The 19,030-nt window shown below is 41.5% G+C and overlaps 2 protein-coding genes across 3 annotated transcripts; both read right to left on the reverse strand.

The window, feature by feature from the left end:
- Positions 1-19: 19 nt before the first annotated feature.
- tmem184c (transmembrane protein 184C) lies at positions 20-4,822 on the reverse strand. 2 transcript variants are annotated; one of them, XM_076147909.1, is made up of 10 exons: positions 4,281-4,822; positions 4,041-4,171; positions 3,907-3,943; positions 3,559-3,764; positions 2,839-2,913; positions 2,599-2,692; positions 2,104-2,216; positions 1,895-1,994; positions 1,506-1,677; positions 20-1,417 (listed from the first exon to the last, which is right to left on the reverse strand). In XM_076147909.1, exons 1-10 carry the CDS (start codon positions 4,395-4,397, stop codon positions 1,131-1,133), a joined length of 1,332 nt encoding a protein of 443 aa, XP_076004024.1. In that variant the 5' UTR covers positions 4,398-4,822; the 3' UTR covers positions 20-1,130. The 2 variants fall into 2 exon arrangements, with proteins under 2 accessions (XP_076004024.1, XP_076004023.1); XM_076147908.1 differs by having other exon boundaries at positions 4,041-4,174.
- A 3,991-nt stretch (positions 4,823-8,813) lies between these two features.
- ednraa (endothelin receptor type Aa) lies at positions 8,814-18,262 on the reverse strand. Its single transcript, XM_076147985.1, has 8 exons — positions 17,953-18,262; positions 16,423-16,971; positions 14,669-14,796; positions 12,853-13,051; positions 11,314-11,466; positions 11,070-11,203; positions 10,817-10,925; positions 8,814-10,409 (listed from the first exon to the last, which is right to left on the reverse strand). Exons 2-8 carry the CDS (start codon positions 16,912-16,914, stop codon positions 10,272-10,274), a joined length of 1,353 nt encoding a protein of 450 aa, XP_076004100.1. The 5' UTR covers positions 16,915-16,971; positions 17,953-18,262; the 3' UTR covers positions 8,814-10,271.
- Positions 18,263-19,030: the final 768 nt, after the last annotated feature.

The following is a 19,030-nucleotide window of genomic DNA, read 5'->3' on the forward strand; positions in this document are numbered from 1 at the left end:
TATGTTGCACATATGATACATTTATGTATTTATTGACAAATAAAACGGATATCCTGCAATGTACATTGAAGAAGTCAATATCCCTGCACAGATCAATGTCAGTTAATATGACAAGAAATGAAACCCTTCAATCATGGGACACAAAGAATGGCAGTGTGACAATTGCTTATCAAATAAATCTGGAATAAAAATGCTTTGTTAATACAGTTTGACTTGCAGCCGACTGGAGCTTCTGAGGGGACGTGTGACATGCAGCAGACGATGCTACGGATCAGAGGCATTAAGTAACAGCATGAAGTAACTAGAACTGTGCTGATTGTACATTTTTGGACTAAATTGTTGAATTTAATTGAGTACTTGGATATTAATCATAGCCACTCAGACATTAGGAAATGTACAGTATATTGCATAATTTCTGATAGCGTTGCAATACTTGGCTCTGCCCACTCCATTTGAAAGTCACAGGAAAGTCAATACAATCTTACTGTGCATCTCACACACTTCTTGCTTGTCTTGTACACACTGCTCCTATTTCACAGGATCTGAGAACATTAAGGACAGTGAATGTGCTTTACTTCAGTAGACTTCCTTTCATTATTGCTCATGTGGTGTCCTGTGACATCACTATACCGCAAGATATTATGTAAATAAACAACATTCAAATTTGTACCTTTCTCCTATCGTTCAACTGTCTCACAGTAGAGAGCATGATGTGACCTACCACCTAGAACACACACATACGCATGTCACACTTACAAAGCACACACACTGGAACCTTGGAAGAAACTGACCTTAACTAAATATACATGATAGTGTAACAAATCTGGGTTTGAACATTTTCAGTAACACACTTCATTAGTACAACTAAAACGGCATAAAATGCATAATCTAAAAAACAAAATTTCAGTAACATAACTTTCCTGAACTGAAAGTATTAAAGCTTTGTGGCTGAGACGTCCATCTTCTCTTGCATTTGTCGACGGCCATCTCCTCCTTCTGTCGATGTGCCTTTTTTAAATATTCATCAGTTATGTTTGATACTCCATTAGTGAAATGAGGATGGGTAAAGGCAAGGCTGTAATTGGGTCCTGCCCAAACACGTTAGATGCAGTCTGTCAGTGAGGCAGAGGCTAGGTGATTACAATGAGATCTGCATCTGTAGGTTCTTTGGCGTCCTGGGTTTCTTCAGGTTGTGCTTCGTATCCTTCATCCCAAGGGGCTGAGCTGAGCCCAGCCGGAGCCGACAAGGAATGTGGCGTTTTTCCCAAGCCCTGGTACTGACCCTTGGGTGACACCGGGTTGGATGAGGCCTCTGCAATGGCATCTTGGGAAGCAGAGGAGAGAAGCCCAGACCGCTCGCCGTCACTCTGTGCCTCTCCAAAGTAGGAGTTCCTCGGACGACCCATAACTGTTCTTCCTGTAAAACAGAACAAAATTCTGTATTTTCCATATCTATAGGAATACCGGACACTAACAGAGCAACCGGGGTAGATGGGAGCACTCACCGACATTGCGGACTTGTTCACTAATGTCTGCTCTGACATCAGAAATGTCCCACATAGCCATGAAGGAGTCAAAGCAAGAGCCCTCCTCCGCCTCCTGGATGTAAGGCTTGTAGGTGAAGCTGTAGTGATGGGCGATGGCTGCCAGGAACATCTCCACACATATGACAAAGTCCTGAGAGGAAACAGGACAGTAGAGGAGATTGTGTGGCAGGTTGTGTTACACCTCACTACCAAGAAAAGCAACCAATCTGACATATTTACAACAACAAACGATTCGGAGGCTACATGCAAATGCACTTTAAATACACTAAATCTTTTGATTACAAACAGAAACTTCACCTCATGAATATACAGTAGCTTCATGTTTCATTAAATGAGCTTCAGCTTACCTGCAAGCCAGTGGCTACAGCCTCCACACTCTGCCAGTCCCACGTGCGTTTCTCCGAGATGACTCCAGCTTTGACCAGCAAAGCAATGAACACAGCTTGCCTGAGAGAGTTCAGAAAAGAATCAATACTCAGCACTTTTCAGTGCAGCGCTTTAAATATCTCCAGGTAAATGAGTGAATAATACAACATTTGCACACGTGGAGAATTACCAGAAAGACACAAACACCACCAGCTTGACGCACAGAAACTTGCCCACTGGTCTGATTGGGCCAAGTTCCTCTCTGAGAGCTCTGTAGAACAGCACCAGGCAGTACATGGCAAACTAGGGTCAGCAGGAAGCAGAGAAGGCAATACATCAGGCAAAATAAGGGAATACTTCTTTACTGATTACACCTTATTTCTAAGCATACTGGCAGAGATCTAAGTTCTTATAATGCCCTTAATTAAAGCAAAGCAGTTCAATTGTGTAGTAAAAAAACAGGTAAATCTTTCAAATGAATTATGTCGCAAATTTTTGTTTTTTAAAGTCAAAACTCTTGAAATTTTTACCTCTCTTTTTGAGTCGTGATATTTTTTTTTTTTTTTTTTTTATTGTAGTAAATGTACAGATTTTCACAGATTCTTAAAATGTGCCATCTTGTTTGGTTGATCAAAGCCAAAGTGGATGAATTTCTTCTAAAAGTACAATTTCAAATCCGCATTACCAGCTGTGACATATTGTTGAAGATGACCAGGTATGTCCACGCATTTGTGGAACTGAAATTGCCTTCATCATACAAGCCACACAGCTGACAGATTCTGGGAGGAATAAAAAAAAGAAAACAAACAACAACAGCTTAAGTGACAATCGATACAAATACAGAGGATAAAGCTGTGACTGATGAGGAACGACATCATGAGGTGTACGACTTCACAAAGGCGCGTGAGGAGCAGAGTCCACTTACAAGGCGATCACTGTTGTGACGGGTCGAACCACTGTGTACTGCAACACTCCCAGCTTGCATCTCAGCAGTAACACCCTGCACAGGGAAGGTTTTACGAGGTGAATATAAGAACAACAACATTGTTTTACGGCATAATTACGTTTAGTTAGTCCCTGAAAGAGCTCGTGACTCATCAAACTCAAACATAGCTCAACTCTTCATTTTCCCTCAACATCGATTTAACCAAGGCCCATTCTTGACATTCTTGACATTTAAAGCTTCAATTTAAAGCTTGAATTGCTTCTGTTTAAGTACAGAATGAGAAGACAGCGTTCCTTTTGTATGAAAGTCTGACAAAATAAATCACACACCGGCATGTTAACCCATTACTGAGGTTTCCCGTCTGAAGGTAATCTGAAGCCTGTGACTCTTGTTACATCGTCTGCTTAGAAGACACTTCCTGGTCTGTATTAACATTTCGGCTAAACCATTTTGGCTGAACAGAAACGGCTCAAATTGAAATCATCAGTATCAGCATCAGTGTAAAACAAAGATGAGCAGTCTAAGTGCCGCAGCTTTAAGGTGTGCACGGTGGGGATAGACTTTGAAAGCCCGTTCCTAAGATGGACCTCATACCCGCCACTCGCATAACCACTTTGACCAAATCATCAAGTTTAGAATAGAAGCCTCTTGTTGGGGAACAAAGTGGTACGATTATGGAGGATAAAAAAAGGAACTCACTCTCCCATTGGCCAAGGGGGGCAGCAACAGAGAGGGGGCAGGTGTTTTTGCTGCTCCTGAACCTCCAACATCATCACCAGACTGGGATATTGGTTTTCAAGATAGTTCAGCAGAAAGGTCATGAAGTTGTAGATGACGTAAGCCTCATAACACTCTCTGCACGTGTCCACGTAGATCGCTATATTGGGGTATTTCAACGCAATCCACTACATGACAAAAGGAAAAGGCAGGAGATGGGGGAGAAAAAATAGGATGGAAGACAAATTGTGAATTAGTTTACTGGATTAGTCATTTGGAGTGAAGAGTTTATGCGTGCTGCATGATGGATTTGTGTGTACAACAACTCACACTGTCCAAGCTGTAGATTGGGACCATCCACAGTATCCTAGAGATAAGATACCAGCACAATAGTTAACACAGAGAATAAAAAATAAGAATACTGTAACATATTATCCGAGTCTGGGAGAGTAAGACCTGTTTACCTGATGATGGGCTTCTGGAGCTCAGGCTGGGTGTAGTGGACCAGATGCTGCAGAATGTCCCATAATGAGATGGGGATGGTCATGAAGACAAATATCCCAGCGATGAACCATGCTTTGGTATGAGTGCCGACCTTCTGTTACATTAAAAGTAAGTCAGTGAGCATTCAGAGTCATTTGATCAGGGCAATCTAAGTACAAGTGCGATTATTCAAAGCTAAGAAGAATTCAAAACAAACTGACCGCTGAGCCCTGAAGTTCCCAGATACATAGAGGCAAGACGACTATTAAGAGCAAAATATACAGTAAGGCGACCAGCGGCCGGATCCATCTTCTCCAGTTCCCACATGAACAAGGCATCTTCTTCCCCGGGGCCTTCAGACGGATCACACGGCTTTACTGACCTGGGGAACAGCGGATTTTTGCTACCGAAACGGACGGGTGAGGTAAACTATCCAGCTAGTTACTTCACCGAGTTTCATCGATGAGAATACAGCAGTACTGTAAGTCTGAGATCATATGACAACACAATTTAGCACGCTAGTTAGCAACGGTAGCTTGTCGACTCTTTCTCCATGTAAACAAACACAGCTGGTGGCCCATGCTGTCTAAACCATCCAAGGTTTCCCAATGACAATGGAGCAAAATATATGAATAAAGTTTAGCGTCGACATGTTAATAATTTAAACAGCTAAACATACAGTTTATTGTTGAAAAGTTGTGCCGTGGCTAAAAGTTTTCACAGAGTAATGTAGCTGTTGATCGTTTACTTCCTGTTAGCTTCCGCTCTGACCCCGCCTACGGTTGATCTGATTGGTGGTAACAAGTGAGGTAGCCAATCAATGAAGAGACGTCACGGTGCCGTTCCCAGTTTGTGGCTAGTTTGGTTGATTTGCATTTTTATTTATCACACGATCTACATTTCGACCACAAGATGGCAATGTAAATTAACAATTCAGTCAGAATCGCAATACTGACTTTTATTGCAGCTATATTAAGGTTTTATTGATGTTCAAATAAGCGCACAAGCCATTCACAGAAGCTTCATGTAAACTAGATCCCACTGATTGATTAAAAATTCAAATAATGAAGACGTTTAATCTGTATGTTTTGACAAAAGTATTGGAAAAATAACAGTCCAGAATGCGTTTTCGTGTACTTAATGGATGCATTTTATGCGTTTGGAGTCACTCTGTCTCTACTACTACATTACTGTCATGGTGATGACAAAACCTTATAATAATGTCTAATGCGAAATTGACACCTTGTAGGAACCTTTGCATAATGATGAAACATCCTCATCGGTATGTGCAGCTCATTTCCACAGATTTTCCGGCCTTCTGTTTCCTTATTTTATTTGTATCCTGCTTAAACAAAAACTTTTTACAACAATCTTCAGGACAGACTTTTAAATTCATGCACATGTCTCTCTCTCTCTCTCTCTCTCTCTCTCTCTCTCTCTCTCTCTCTTTCTCTCTCTCTCTCTTTGTTTGTGTGAGTGTGTGTCTTCTTTTGAAATGAGGGGAGGCAGAACTTTCCGTTCTGTTGCACCATGTCTCCACTGCCCCACAGTCACAAAAATCACTGGTTGTTGCAGGACAGATTGCTCATGAATTTTGAATTTATCCTTTTGGCTTTTATGAATTAGAAATGTTCTTTGCCACAAGTCGTGCAAAGAGTGCCATGGTGGATAGCTTGGAGGGATTGGCATGCAAAACAGCATACAGTGTACAGCCATGTAAGTGCAGGGAATAAAAACATTCACTGTGTTTGATCAGACAAAGAACATAGTATAGAATACATCACATGTGTCTTAATCCTGACCTTAACTATGGAGTTTTGTAACCCATATACATACATATGTGGGAAACAGAAATAGACAGAATAAGGTGAATGCCTTGGTCTGGGCATTAATAAGAATCAATGCATGGCAAAGGAGGAGACGCAATGTCTCATTCTGGATTGTGACAACAGATAATGTATTAGCCAAAGTGCACCTCCTTTCTCAGGGGAATACACAAGTCTGCAATTGTTTGCCAATTATTTATTTATATTAATATGTCTGCCATAGGACCATGTGTCAGGAAATGTTCACTCTTACTGGGGGCGTAGACTTCATCTTCCCCCAAACAAAAACATAACTCAAGCAGGATGGAGTCGTAACAACAATCGTGGATATATGAAATCAACCATTTTAGCTGAAGTGTATGTAGATCAAGACTCTTAAAGACAAGGAGACTCAATGAGTCCTGCTGGGTTCAAACATTCACATTTTGGGTGGATCAGGTAGTAGTTGCCATGACATTGTGTGGATCCACATCTTGATAATTGTTTCTATGTAGCACTCAGTCCCACAACATGTCTACCATGAATCAGAATTTGACAGCCTGAAGACAAACCCCTCACAAGTTACTTCAAATGACACCCATTGAAAACTTCTCAATATAATACAGTTTTGCTATTCGTAAACCTGTTATCAACCAATCGGTGTCAGGTGGACATTTATTCACGTGATTATTGATCAGAGTCTGTCAGATTTATTCCAGGTCACATTGCGCGCAGAAATCTATCACAGATGTAATGATGTAATGTGAACCTGTTCCTTTTTAGATCTTATAGTTGATCTGATTTCCACAGCAAAAGGAAACCTGATCCCATGGGGTGTTTACTGTTTTCTCCACATGACCATTACCTCAGAGCATCTGTGTAACACATAAACAGACACAAGAGAAGGGACAAACGTCTATGTCTTGTTGATTCAAAAAGTAGATTAGTGATTCAAACTGGACCAATATCATGTTGGGTAGTTTGGTTAGATAATTCATCAACGACTGTTTCCTTGTGTTATTCTGGTCTTATTTCTTGTGTGATTCTATTTTCATTTCTTGTGTTATTCTATCTTTCTTTCTTGCATTCCTGACCTGTTTCTGGTTATTAAACTCCTTCATAACCTGACCCAGAGACAGGACTCAACGTTATTGCATTATGAGCCTTGAGAAAACACAAACTGAAGTCTTTATAAACAGGCTCTGCATTTTTACTTTTACTCAAACAATTAGTGGTCCTCAACATATAAAGTGACAATCAAGTCCAAACAGAGGAGCGCTTTGGACCTTTGAGATTCCATTTCATTATTTTTGCATTTATTTCACTTCTGGCAGGAAACAAGATTCCCACCAAATTACGTCCCGTTCCAGTGTTGGGTTCCAGTGTGTTCCAGTGTGTTTGACCTCGCTTGTTTTCCCCTCTCACTTCCCAGAAAACATGAATATGTTCCATCCTATTATTATTTTTGTTCCCCGCTTCATTAAACCAGGTCATCGTATATTTTAGTTATGAGAAGTTCGACGTTTCTTCAGGATTACTGCATAGAGCCTGGTTGATAAGAAGGTGACCTTATTTCATGCAAGGAATATGAAACATTTTCATAAAGATTATGACCTATCTGAGACATAGCACAATCCCACTGAGACAAATAACAGACCAGCTTCCGATAAAGCCTCGGCCCTTCGACTGTTCTGTTGGTGTTGGGGCTTTTTCAACTTTTTGATGGAGGATTACATGCTTCTGAAAATCGTCTCTTTCTCAGAGGAATACAGAACATAATCAATCTTACATAATGAAGCTCTTTGCTATGGAAAAACAGAATCGGAATTGCATTCAAATGGTACAAACATTTAGAATAAAAGCTTTTAATATATAAATATTTCAATGCATAAAATGACGTAATGAAGCATTACTTGTATCCATACTGTCAGCAGCATCCCACTTCATTCTATTCTATACAAGCCAATCAAGAATGTTATACTATACAACTATAGATAAGAAGATACCCACTGTACTATTTTGTTAAGAAATTAAATAAAGGTTTATCAGTAATCCTACCATGAATTATCATTTGAAGGACAGTGTAGGATTATTCAGGGGATTTAGTTCTTTCACTTGAGTTTGACTATTCTTAGTGTCTAAGAGAGACAGAGAGTAACCTTTGTTAACCAACTCTTTTCAACTGCCTTATTTTGCTCATTGAAATTGGAATAGTGTTGATTTTCAGTTTTTTCAGGAATTTGTATTATCCTTTAACAGTTTGTGCTTTGTGATCTGTTCCGTGACTGGTTCTCAAGCTGTCCTAGGTGTAACATCATTGGTCCATGAAGTGCGTCCCAGTGGTAATAACAATCTACCGTTCTGACAAATGGTCACCACATGTTTACACAACCCAGAGGTCAATAAATACAAAAGGGTTTAATTTATAACATGAAACAGAAAATCAGCAAATCCTCAGCGTGGAGAAGCTGGAACCAATCAACCATCAATTTGACTTGATGTAGAAAAAACAATGATTTGACGCTATTGGTTAATTGCCAGTTGATAGTGAAATTGATAAATGGGTGAAGAGTTTAAACAGCGTGTGAAAGTATGCAGGGCATCTTCCCACATCAGCGAAACGTTGATGAGCCTATTCCACATCCAAGCTAAGATGCGACAAAGGCAGCGATGAATAGAGGCCATGTTATGCTTTTAGAAATCCTCATTTGGCTTCACAGATAGAAAAGTGAGTTATATGTATCAAATTCCCACCATCCAAGCCGTTCACATCCACATCCTCTCCGCTGACATCAGTGACCCTCAGGACTCGACTGCCAAACAGGTCACAGAGCGCTTCCAATCACTCCCAGACGCCTCTTTCTCACAGACGGAGATGAAAAACAGAGGGGGGCCCTTTCACTTCCCGGAGGCCGACGTTAGCGTGACGGAGGAATAAAACTCTTGTGCTTACAGTGGAGATGGAAATTTATTTGTATGAGCAGCAGCACTGACATGAGGTTAACGTGTTACGCCAATGACAACAAACATACATGGATTCAGTTTTCTACAGCCTGAACCTTTTTGGATGAATAGTGGTAAAACGACGCTGTGTTGATACAGCAGACAGCCTGTTCTGCTGTACACAGTGTGCAAAACACTCCGACTACAGAGGTGCAAGGAACAATACACACAGCACAAGCAGACATGCTAACACGAACAAGCAACACACACACACACACACACACACACACACACACACACACACACACACAGGTTTACCTGGATTCACATATCAAATAGTATACGACATTATAGTAGATCTTTGGTAGCAGATATGATTTTCACACATATATTTGCAAAGTCAACCATAACGCCAGAACTCCTGCCAGTAATGCAGGCTGGATAGAATACTGACTGGAATATTACACTTTATAAAAGTGGACAATATATACCACAGGTTATACAAGCATAAACAAAACAATTCTATGACATATGAGAGGCTGATATTTGAATGTATATGAAAATTCACAGCAATGCTTCTTGTTGTCCATTCTTGTCCATTCTTCCTATTTATCTTTTGTACTTAAAACCAGATACAGAATTCTACCTAATTCTCTATTTCTAAAGGCCTGTTCTAAATACAATTACCCATCCTTTCACATGAGACTTCATTTAATAGTTAAATGTTTTGATATTTGGATTATTAACCGCAGAAAATGAGTTCATCACACTTAAATTAAGCAAAAAATGACAAATTCTCAATCTGGAGATGTTCAAGGTGAGATAAACACCTTTTCGTTCAGCTTTTCCATTACAACAAATGACAAGCGATAACAGTCAAACGTCAAGCGACCACTTCAAAACATTCATCACATTTATGCCACAGAGTAGCTGAATGAATAAAGAGAGCAGGTAGAGTAACAGGCTTTCCTGTTTTGCGTTATCACAGAGCAGCGCATGGGGACAGTGCAGACTCTTCCCCCTCGCTCCCTCCTGACAGGCTGCTTATCCTTCCCGTGGCTTGTGCATCCTTCCCAGTAGTGCTGCCCTTTACAGGAATAGCACAATTGGCCTCTCTGATGGAGAGTAATTTATAGTCACCGTTCAGCTGCATCCTGTTAAAGAGTCCTCCTCCTCCTCCTCCTCCTCCTCCTCTTCCTTCTCCTCATCCCGCTCCCCTCTTCTCTCTCACGATACAGCCGCACCGTCCGTGGGTGTGGGAATACAAGCAAGTCTGTTTTAGGAAGTGTAGCTCACTGAGCAGGGGTGTTGTATACATTTCCATTGTCCACCCCTGCCGTGCTCATATACGGGAGTTTTTCTAAATGTTTATAGATTGTGGTGAGCAGTGGTTGCGCTGTTTTAAAAGCTTGCTGGGTATAATAGGAGCTTGTTGTCCTTAGGAAATGGTCCACAGGTGAGCGATCAGTCGCTGTCTTTCCGGAGGCTGCGGTCAGTGTGGACGATGTTAGGCTCCGGGCTTTTACACTGGATGCTGGTGCCGTTCATGGGCCCGATGCTGCTCAGCTGGTTGTCAGAGTAGCACCAACAGCACAAACATGACTTGAAAAGGAAGGGAAGAGAAGAAAAGGAGAGCTTTTTCATTATGCACAATAGCTATTGTGTTCCTCTATGTCACGCTCCTTCATCTCCATCCCACACACTCAACATGCAGACATGAGACATGTTTTAACTCAAGCTCAGGGCCCTTTAACAGACATTTTAAAACATAACCCCAGCCAACAAAGTGAGAACATAAATCACCAGGCTGCTTTACATTTTGCTCATGGAATGTCATCACCATGACAGCCTCTGAGGACTGACTTCACTGTTTGTTTTACTGGCGAGACTAAAAGCAACAGTTTAATAGTGTGTGTGTGTGAGAGAGAGAGAGAGGGAGAGAAAGACAGAGAGAGAGTGTGTATGTTGCAGGCATGTCTGTCTGTCGCACGTGATGTAGGTGTATTTACCTTGAAGCAGTTTTTGAACTTCTTGCTGACAAAGTAGAGGATGATGGGATTTATACAGGAGTTGATTGTTGCAAGGTTCAAACTGATGTAATCCAACACCAGTAGGAAACTAAAAACGAGAAGAAATTGTTGTTTCAACAGCATTTAAGGGTAAACATAAAAAAAAACATTAAGGATTTAAGTTTTAACCAATTTCCTTAACTTTAACTTGTGTTTCTAGTCTGTCTTGAATAGGTTGGGTCGTTCTACTCACTTGAGCAGGTCACAGCGCGCCTCATCCTCCCGGCGGTAAACTGTGCTCTTCAGAATTCGGCTAAGGTGCAACGGGAACCAGCAGAGGGCAAAGATGAGGACCAGGCAGAAGACAGCCTTGGCCACTTCCCTCCTCTGCAGGAAGAAGAAATGAAATGCGTTGGCGACCAAAAGCTTTTTGTTGTGGACGGAAAGCAGGAAATACTCAATTTACTACTGATACTCGATTTGGAGGAACGTCCGACCTGTTTGAGGTGCTCGCTAAGGGCTATCCGAAGACTGCCGTTCCTGTGGTTGAGCATCTCGCAGGTCATCAGAGTGTAAAACACAGCGGTGCACATCAGCGGGACGCAGAAATAGAAGCCAAAGAGCCACCAGTCCTTTGCATCCTTATAGAACTGAAGCAAAAGAAACTCCTCAATTTTAGTCACACATACAGTGAAACACAAGAAACAAATGAAACACTGAAACAATAATTACACAGCCTGAAGATTGAAGAATTGTAGGTGTGAGACAAATTACACCAATCTACGTGTTTTGAAACTGGCCGAGGTCTAAACTCCTCTCAGACTTCTGCTGAAGGCTTGAAGCTGCCAATGAACTCCACATGTGTGCTGTTGTACTGTACGATGACATTCCACCGCCTCTAATTACACTCTGAATATTGTGACCATCTGGGCCTCCACAGCTCTAAAAATGCCTAAACCCGCAAAAATAGTCTAAATCTAACTTTGATCTATTTAACCTATTTTACATTTACAAGTATAAGTTGTTAGATATGGATGCAATGCAATATCAAGTCTTGTGTGTTATTATATACAGTATATACAGCAAGAGTTGGAATAATAATGCTGAGACCCTATAGTTCAGACCGGTACCTCTACCTTGTACCTCTATGTATCTGCACGGTCCCGTTCTCTACATGTGGAACAGATACACACATGTGGCTCAGCCCCGAGGGCCCCGAATTTCAAGCCTCAGTAATTACACTCGGCTCTGTTATCAATTACGTCCTCCAAGTATGTGGAAAAGGCCATAGCCACTAGGAAAGGTTTTGTCTGTGCGAGGGAGTAGGTAGAACAGTCTTTTCTTGTCATGATGATTTAGTTATTTAGTTATTTATTCAGAGGTTTACTGCCTAAAAAGGAAATATAGCACGAGGTGGATTTTGCTGGGTTGAAATGAAACACTCAAGCTGCTGTACAACCTTGACTTTCTCTTCACAGAGACGTGTGCTGCTTGCCCCGCTCAGCCACTGGTTCTCAAACTATGCTACATGTACCAACAGTGCCCCCCCCCCCCCCCCCCCCCCCCCCCCCCCACACACACACACACACACACACACACACCCCTCCCCGGCAGTATGCAAGAATAGAAGAACATTTCTGCAGGAAATTAAACACATTACTCAAGGGAAGTTTGTAACATTAAGAAGTACAACTGTTTTGTTAAAAATAGCATCAGAGAACACACATACCAGTCAAAGCTTACAAGTGGAATTAACCATTTCCTGCACTGCATATGTGTTACTTTAGTTAGCTTGTTCCGGAATGCAGGTGCTTGGTTCAAAAAGTTTGACCACCAGTTTTCTAGATTATTCCCACCTGCTGTTGCTTTATGGTCCCACCCACATCCAGTATGTATCACACACTAATTCATATTCTACCTTGACGCACTGAACTATACAGTACATTATGACTTGGATAGAAGCAACACACTGCAAACACAGTCCTTCAGTGCAATTATTATGATCGGTAAATGTAAAGAAACTGGTGACAACATACCAGCATGAAGTTAGACTGGGGGTTAAGCATGCAGGTGCGTATAGTGTTGTTGTAGTAGTCGAACTCGATTATGTCAAAGCCAACAGCCTCCGGTACAGCCAGCAAGAGTGACAGCACCCAGATAGACACAATCTCAGTGACTGTAAGCAGAGGGATGCCCACACCCTGAACTCTGCTCCACGACACCACCGCTCTGTACCTGTGACACACACACACACATACAGTTCAGTATGATTATTAACTATCCCATCATATCCAAGTACATGGAACTAACTTTGTGCAGCAGCAAAGATGATGACACAGCACGATACACATATGAGTTGTGGGAAAGGGGAAGGTGGAAAACAGGATCACCATAATAATAAAATTGCCAGTGGTATAATATATTTACAAGGAGATATAAAAAAACTGGAAAAGTGTGCGTGAGAATATAATATTGAATTACTCGAAACTCTGCTCATCGTTAAAGGAGGATAAATTGATTTTAGTTTACAAGCTTGTGAAAACAACCGTATCAAGGCTTTGGTGGCTGCGAATGAAGACTAGTGGGAAGAAATGTGCATGGGTCAATAATATCGTAAAGGAGCAGTCTGTAAGATTATGGAGTGGGTGACGTCGTGGATGAGGCAGTGGTTCCTTTCTGTTTTTTTCAAAATCTGATTCCATCAGTAGGAGGCGCTATAGAGACCTTATATTTATCACAGAGCACTTTTTTTGAAATTCCTGTTCCTATCCTTTAATGTAATGAGGATTAATGCAAATTCAACAGGAAATCTTACATGCCGCAGATTTAAGGAGACTTTTTTAATTCACTTTTACCAATATGTAGAAACCTCTATGACGTCATGGAGGCTCCAAACTTCACACAATGCCTTTCTTAGCCACACAAGCCTCTATACAGATGTTTTCACAGTGCTCCCCAACACCATTTGAACAACTTAATGTGTAAAACCAGTCCCCCTTAAATAAATAAAAACTGATATAAGTGAAGTCATTTCACCTTTTCCTATTTCCTCTCCTAAACAACGAAGTTCTGTGTATACGTGGCAACACACCAAATACAACAAACTGCTCACTCAGCAAATAACATTAAATGGTTAAGAATTAATAACAAGAGAGATGATCAATTGTTTATAAAAAAAAAATCTAATATTTATATTTTTGTGAGGCCTCCAAACAGACTGGCCCGTGTTGGCAGGGAGGCCTGTGTGTTGGCGTGTGTTTCATATGCACTGAATACTTGTTTACTTGTTTGTTTCATTAATGGAAACCACTTGTCGAAATGTTTTAGTAAAACCCTGCATCAAGATTTCATGGCAAAAACAATATATTTTTCATGACACATTTGAATTCTTGTTGAACAATGTGGTGGCATTTATATTTTACTAAGTGGTAGTGTATCCTCCAACATTGATAAGACACACAATAGACACAAGCATTTCCAAACACACACACGTTGAGAGTTTTTTTTCTCATAACAGAAGTTGTCACAACACGTATGAATGAGCTGAACACCCTGAAAAAGCTATGATGAGGTCTTTGTTACAGGGGGACTAATAGTTAGCCTCATCTTGAGGTGGTTAACCTTTAACCGAGATCCAAATATTAATTAATTCATATCATATTCATCTAAATAGTCTAAATTCCACATTTCACAACTTGACAGATTCAAATCCTCATCCTGAAACCTACATTAAAATGTACATTTGATCCTACAAAACAAGTCCTTTTTTGTCAGATTTGTTAGAATACACAAAGAATGTTACATCAAGCTGTCTTTCTTTTGGAATTGAATTTGATTGTAAACACCACTGACCTGTCCACACTGAGGGCACACAGGCTGAGGACTGTGATACCGACAGAGGCTTTCTGCAGGAAGGGCACCAGCTTACACAGGCACAGGCCGAACACGGTGCTGTCAAATGGAAAGTTTGAGGCCAAGAGCTGGTGGGAAATAAACACATCACTGTCAAATTAATGCTCGCCTCAAAGGACTGAATTTATAACAGATGAAGTAGAACATTAATCTCATACAGTCATAACAGTCATAAAATCAAGACTTTGTTTTGAATACAGTGATTTGTCTTCAGGGACCTGACCATTACTCACTGCTGAAAGTGGAGATACATTTACGGCAATTTCACCCCAGATGAGGCCAATCAAGATCAAAGGCCGCTCCACGTCATGTGAACGTCAGTGTGAGTTTAGTGAGAAATGAACCACAGCTCATCAGCTGATACAGCTAAAGTTTCTCCAGTGACCAACAAGGCTCTGATTGGCTTTGATTGATGCCGTCTTCAATCTAACATCCAGAATTGAAACGCTGCAGTAACTCATGGCTTTATAAGAGTCATTTCCACAACCTCTTACTATATTGCTTCCTTAAGGATAAATCGGAATAGAATGCGGCTTGAATAAGAATGGCGAAGGAGGTTAAATGCTTCTCAAGAGCTGAAGCCAAAGGAAGCGATTCACAGTGCATCCTGACCCCACTATTGTTTACTTGTGCGGTTTAAGTTTCCCTGCAGCACAGAGGAGCAGGAGAAAGGAAAGGGGCCAAGCTGTTTTAGTCTGTAAGCAGCGGATTATTTTAGGAAACGCTGTCAAACCCCAGAGGAAGAGAAGCAGGAGCTTGGACATATAGTTATGGCTCTGCAGAGGGCAACACAGTGGAATGACCCTCTTACCCTTTGTTTAAGCAATAAACAACAATTGAATATTTAGACCACTGACAAAAAAGCGATTGCAGCATATAGTCTGGATATTATGAGAATATGTGGAATATGTTGAGAGACATGTTAGGAAGAAACTGAGAATGTGATTGTAGATGAGCAAACATGAGCCTGTGTTACAAAAAGGATGTGGAGGGTCTGGTTAGGTTTTGCTTCAAGGAAATAATCTTCAGTATTAGGATATTAAAGTCATTGTGACAATTTTGTATATACAAAGTCAGCAATACACTTGAAATGATTGTTTGTTCCAATTTAATGGGCCACTGTGTATAATAATAATATAATATCCTTCTCATATTGTGACTTTATTCTTTTAACATTTCAATTTTTTTTGTCATCGAAACCTATTTGTATGTTTTTTTTGTACGATAGACACATGACATTTATCAGTATAAATCAGAGTGTGAAAGGAACATGCAGAACCCCACATAGTGTCATAACGAATGAGTGAGTTTAACACTCCACAAGTGATTTATCACATAAGAAGCCCTGTTTTTTTGTGCGTATCATTAGTAAGGACTGTAGATAAGGGTCAGTGACTAATGTCCCGCGTCAGAAAAAGGCCAGTGGTATGTGTGACTACAGGCTGATTCCTGTGTTTATTTAAGCCGACCATTTCCCTGCTCCTCTCATCACCAATCTCTCCACACAAGGAAGATAAAGGAACGTAACTGATTACACTTTCCCGTCCATTTGCACACTCCCATACATCTCTTCTCACTCCTCCTATTCTGTGTTTGAATATTCCACATTATCTCTGCCATTGTTGCTTGATTAAACATTCACCATCCATTCAAAGTACTCATGTGCAGCATAAGAAGCAATGTGGTAATCGTACCTTGTATGCATTGATGGGTATAACAATGGTTATGTAGATTAGATCCCCCAGTGCCAGGCTGGCGATGAGGGCATTGGGCCCGTTCCTCATGCACTTGTTCTGGTATATAATCCTCAACAGGGTGGCGTTCCCAACTAGGCCAACCACAAACACGGCGGTGGAGATGATCGTGTTGATGTACCTAAAGTAGTAGTTGATCTGAATGTTCGGTTTAAAGCATTGTGGAGGTGCAACCAGCCTCTTTATGACTGTTGCATTTTGAGGGCCAAATCCTGTTCCCAAAGCTCTTGCACCGGCACCTGAGCCCCCCCGGTCGAGGCTGGCATCCAGAAGAGGAGTGCTGGTGCTGTGGAAACCTGGAGACTGGTTGGTGGAGTGGAGGAGAAAGCCTGGGAGAGTGTCCTCCTCTGCCTCAGTGCTGTTTATCTGGCACATTCCGCTGGCCGCCATACAGGCCATTAGCACCAACATATGTACAGCTGGAGCGCCCATTGTAGAACACAGTCTGTGCTTTGATAACGCTGATTGAAAGATTGTCTGAAAATTTTGCTGGTGAGAAAAACAAACAAACAGGAATACTCAATTATTTTTCTGGCAAAACTGAATAACTTCACAACAACTGCACATCTTACCAAAGCAGGAGGTTAAATGTCAGATACAGAAAAAGTTTGACAACATTACTTGTCCTTTATCAAAATGCTGCTGCGAAGAAGTGTAACAACTTCTTTAACACATCAAAAAGATTTCGCCAAAGCGGCACAGATGGGAGATGCCAGGAACGGTGAGAGTCAGAGAGCCGAGATGAGCGTCTCCTCTGCTCTCACTCACTCCCTAAAGAACGAGCGAGCATCTATATCTTCGTGTCAATGGTGTTGCAACTGCACAGTGTGGCTTTGTACGTCCTCACACTGGTTTGAAAACAAGACCCTGGCACGGCTTTCAGCTGCGTTCTCCCTCTGCTTTTGATTTAGAAAAGTTTAGGCTTGTGGTGAGGAAACAAAGAGCTATTTCGACATAAAAGAACTGTTGCAGCCCTGATCTCCAGTCAACTGTGCAACACCAGAATGAAAAATAAAATCAGAATGAAATCAATATGCACATTCTGCATTTACCTCTGACTTTCCCTCTGAGTCTTTTGTGTCTCTTTGCATAATGGCTTCAATTTAATGTGAGGCACTTCTAGATGTTAACACCTCTTAACAGCGAAAACAACAAATCTTCTGGGTCACATTAGAGTAATTAACAGTACAGAACTCCTAGTGAACAACATAAAAAGTCAAAAGCAGATAGAAGTTTCAGGCTGTCAGATGTAGTGAAGCCCTTTTCATCATGTCACGGCACAGACACCTCTTATAGCCCAGAGTTCTTCCTGTTCAAAGTCCCAGCTGTCACCAAATACACAAAGAACTATTTAGCAGCCAGCCCTTCAAGTAGCATCACAGTTTAGCATCAGCCCAGCACTGCTGGGATCTGTGACAGCACACAAACTGATCTATCCATAAATAATAAATACATTTGGTTTTCACCTACCGCTTCTAAAATGTCTGCCTGGCCCCCTTGGAAACCGTCAGGCAAACTTTCAGCTGAAGCCCCCAGACATCTGTATCACATCACATGAGTAATTAACGCACTATCAAAGTCGCACTGTATCCCACTTGGTTTGAGCAACGCACCCGTCTGCTCTGAGGTGCCTTCGCATTATGGCTCAGAGTTTCCTGTGGAGAGTTTGCAGTCTGTGCGAGTGAGTGCGCTCGTGCATGTGTGTGTGTGTGTGTGTGTGTGAGGTTTTGTGCATGTGTGTGTGTGTGTGTGTGTGTGTGTGTGTGTGTGTGTGTGTGTGTGTCAGAGCACCAGTGAGACACTTTGACTGGGTGGGATAGTAAATCTCCACCTCCCTTTGGTAACAGACTGGGCCCCCTTTGGAAACATCACCCCCACCCCATTTCTCTCTCTCTCTCTCTCTCTCTCTCTCTCTCTCTCTCTCTCTCTCTCTCTCTCTTTCTCTCTCTCTCTCTCTCACCTCCACAGCACGCACACACATTCAGGGGCAAGGGCATCTGGGAGCCAAATGCCCCTCCAATCTGCCCCATTCCTCAAATCCCTCCTTCCTTCTTTCTCAATCCCTCTCTGCATCACATTATGTCTTGTATATGTAAAATGCAACTGTTTCCTCACATTTAAAGCAGCAGAGATGAGATGAAGAGGAGGAAGGCACCAGGAAGTTGGTGTCCGTGTTATGGTGCTATGTTTACTGGAGGCGGATCAAACCATCAGCTAGCCTTGTGTTTCCTAGATAAACTAATGCATTCTCTCACTATCTATGCTGCGTGTGTAAAGCTCAGATGCGGTGTGATAATGATGACAAATTATGATGACTCTACGTCAAATAGCTGCTGTGTATCATGGATTAATACCAAAAAGCTGAATTGCAGTTGTTTGGTGAGAAGCATGGTCTGGGTTAAAACACAGAAGTCAACTAAATACATTTGTTCGTGCTCTTGGCTGGTGCTCTGTGAAATGACGAGATGACTGAATGAGGAAAGATCAGTCAATGTCAAAGAAGAAGAGTGCTTATGCATCAGTGTCCATTATGGATTGCGAAATGGAC

The sequence above is a fragment of the Genypterus blacodes genome, unplaced genomic scaffold, assembly GCF_046128005.1.
Source record: "Genypterus blacodes isolate CSIRO-AG114 ecotype Tasmania unplaced genomic scaffold, CSIRO-AGI_Gbla_v1 ptg000039l_1, whole genome shotgun sequence".
NCBI lineage: Eukaryota > Metazoa > Chordata > Actinopteri > Ophidiiformes > Ophidiidae > Genypterus > Genypterus blacodes.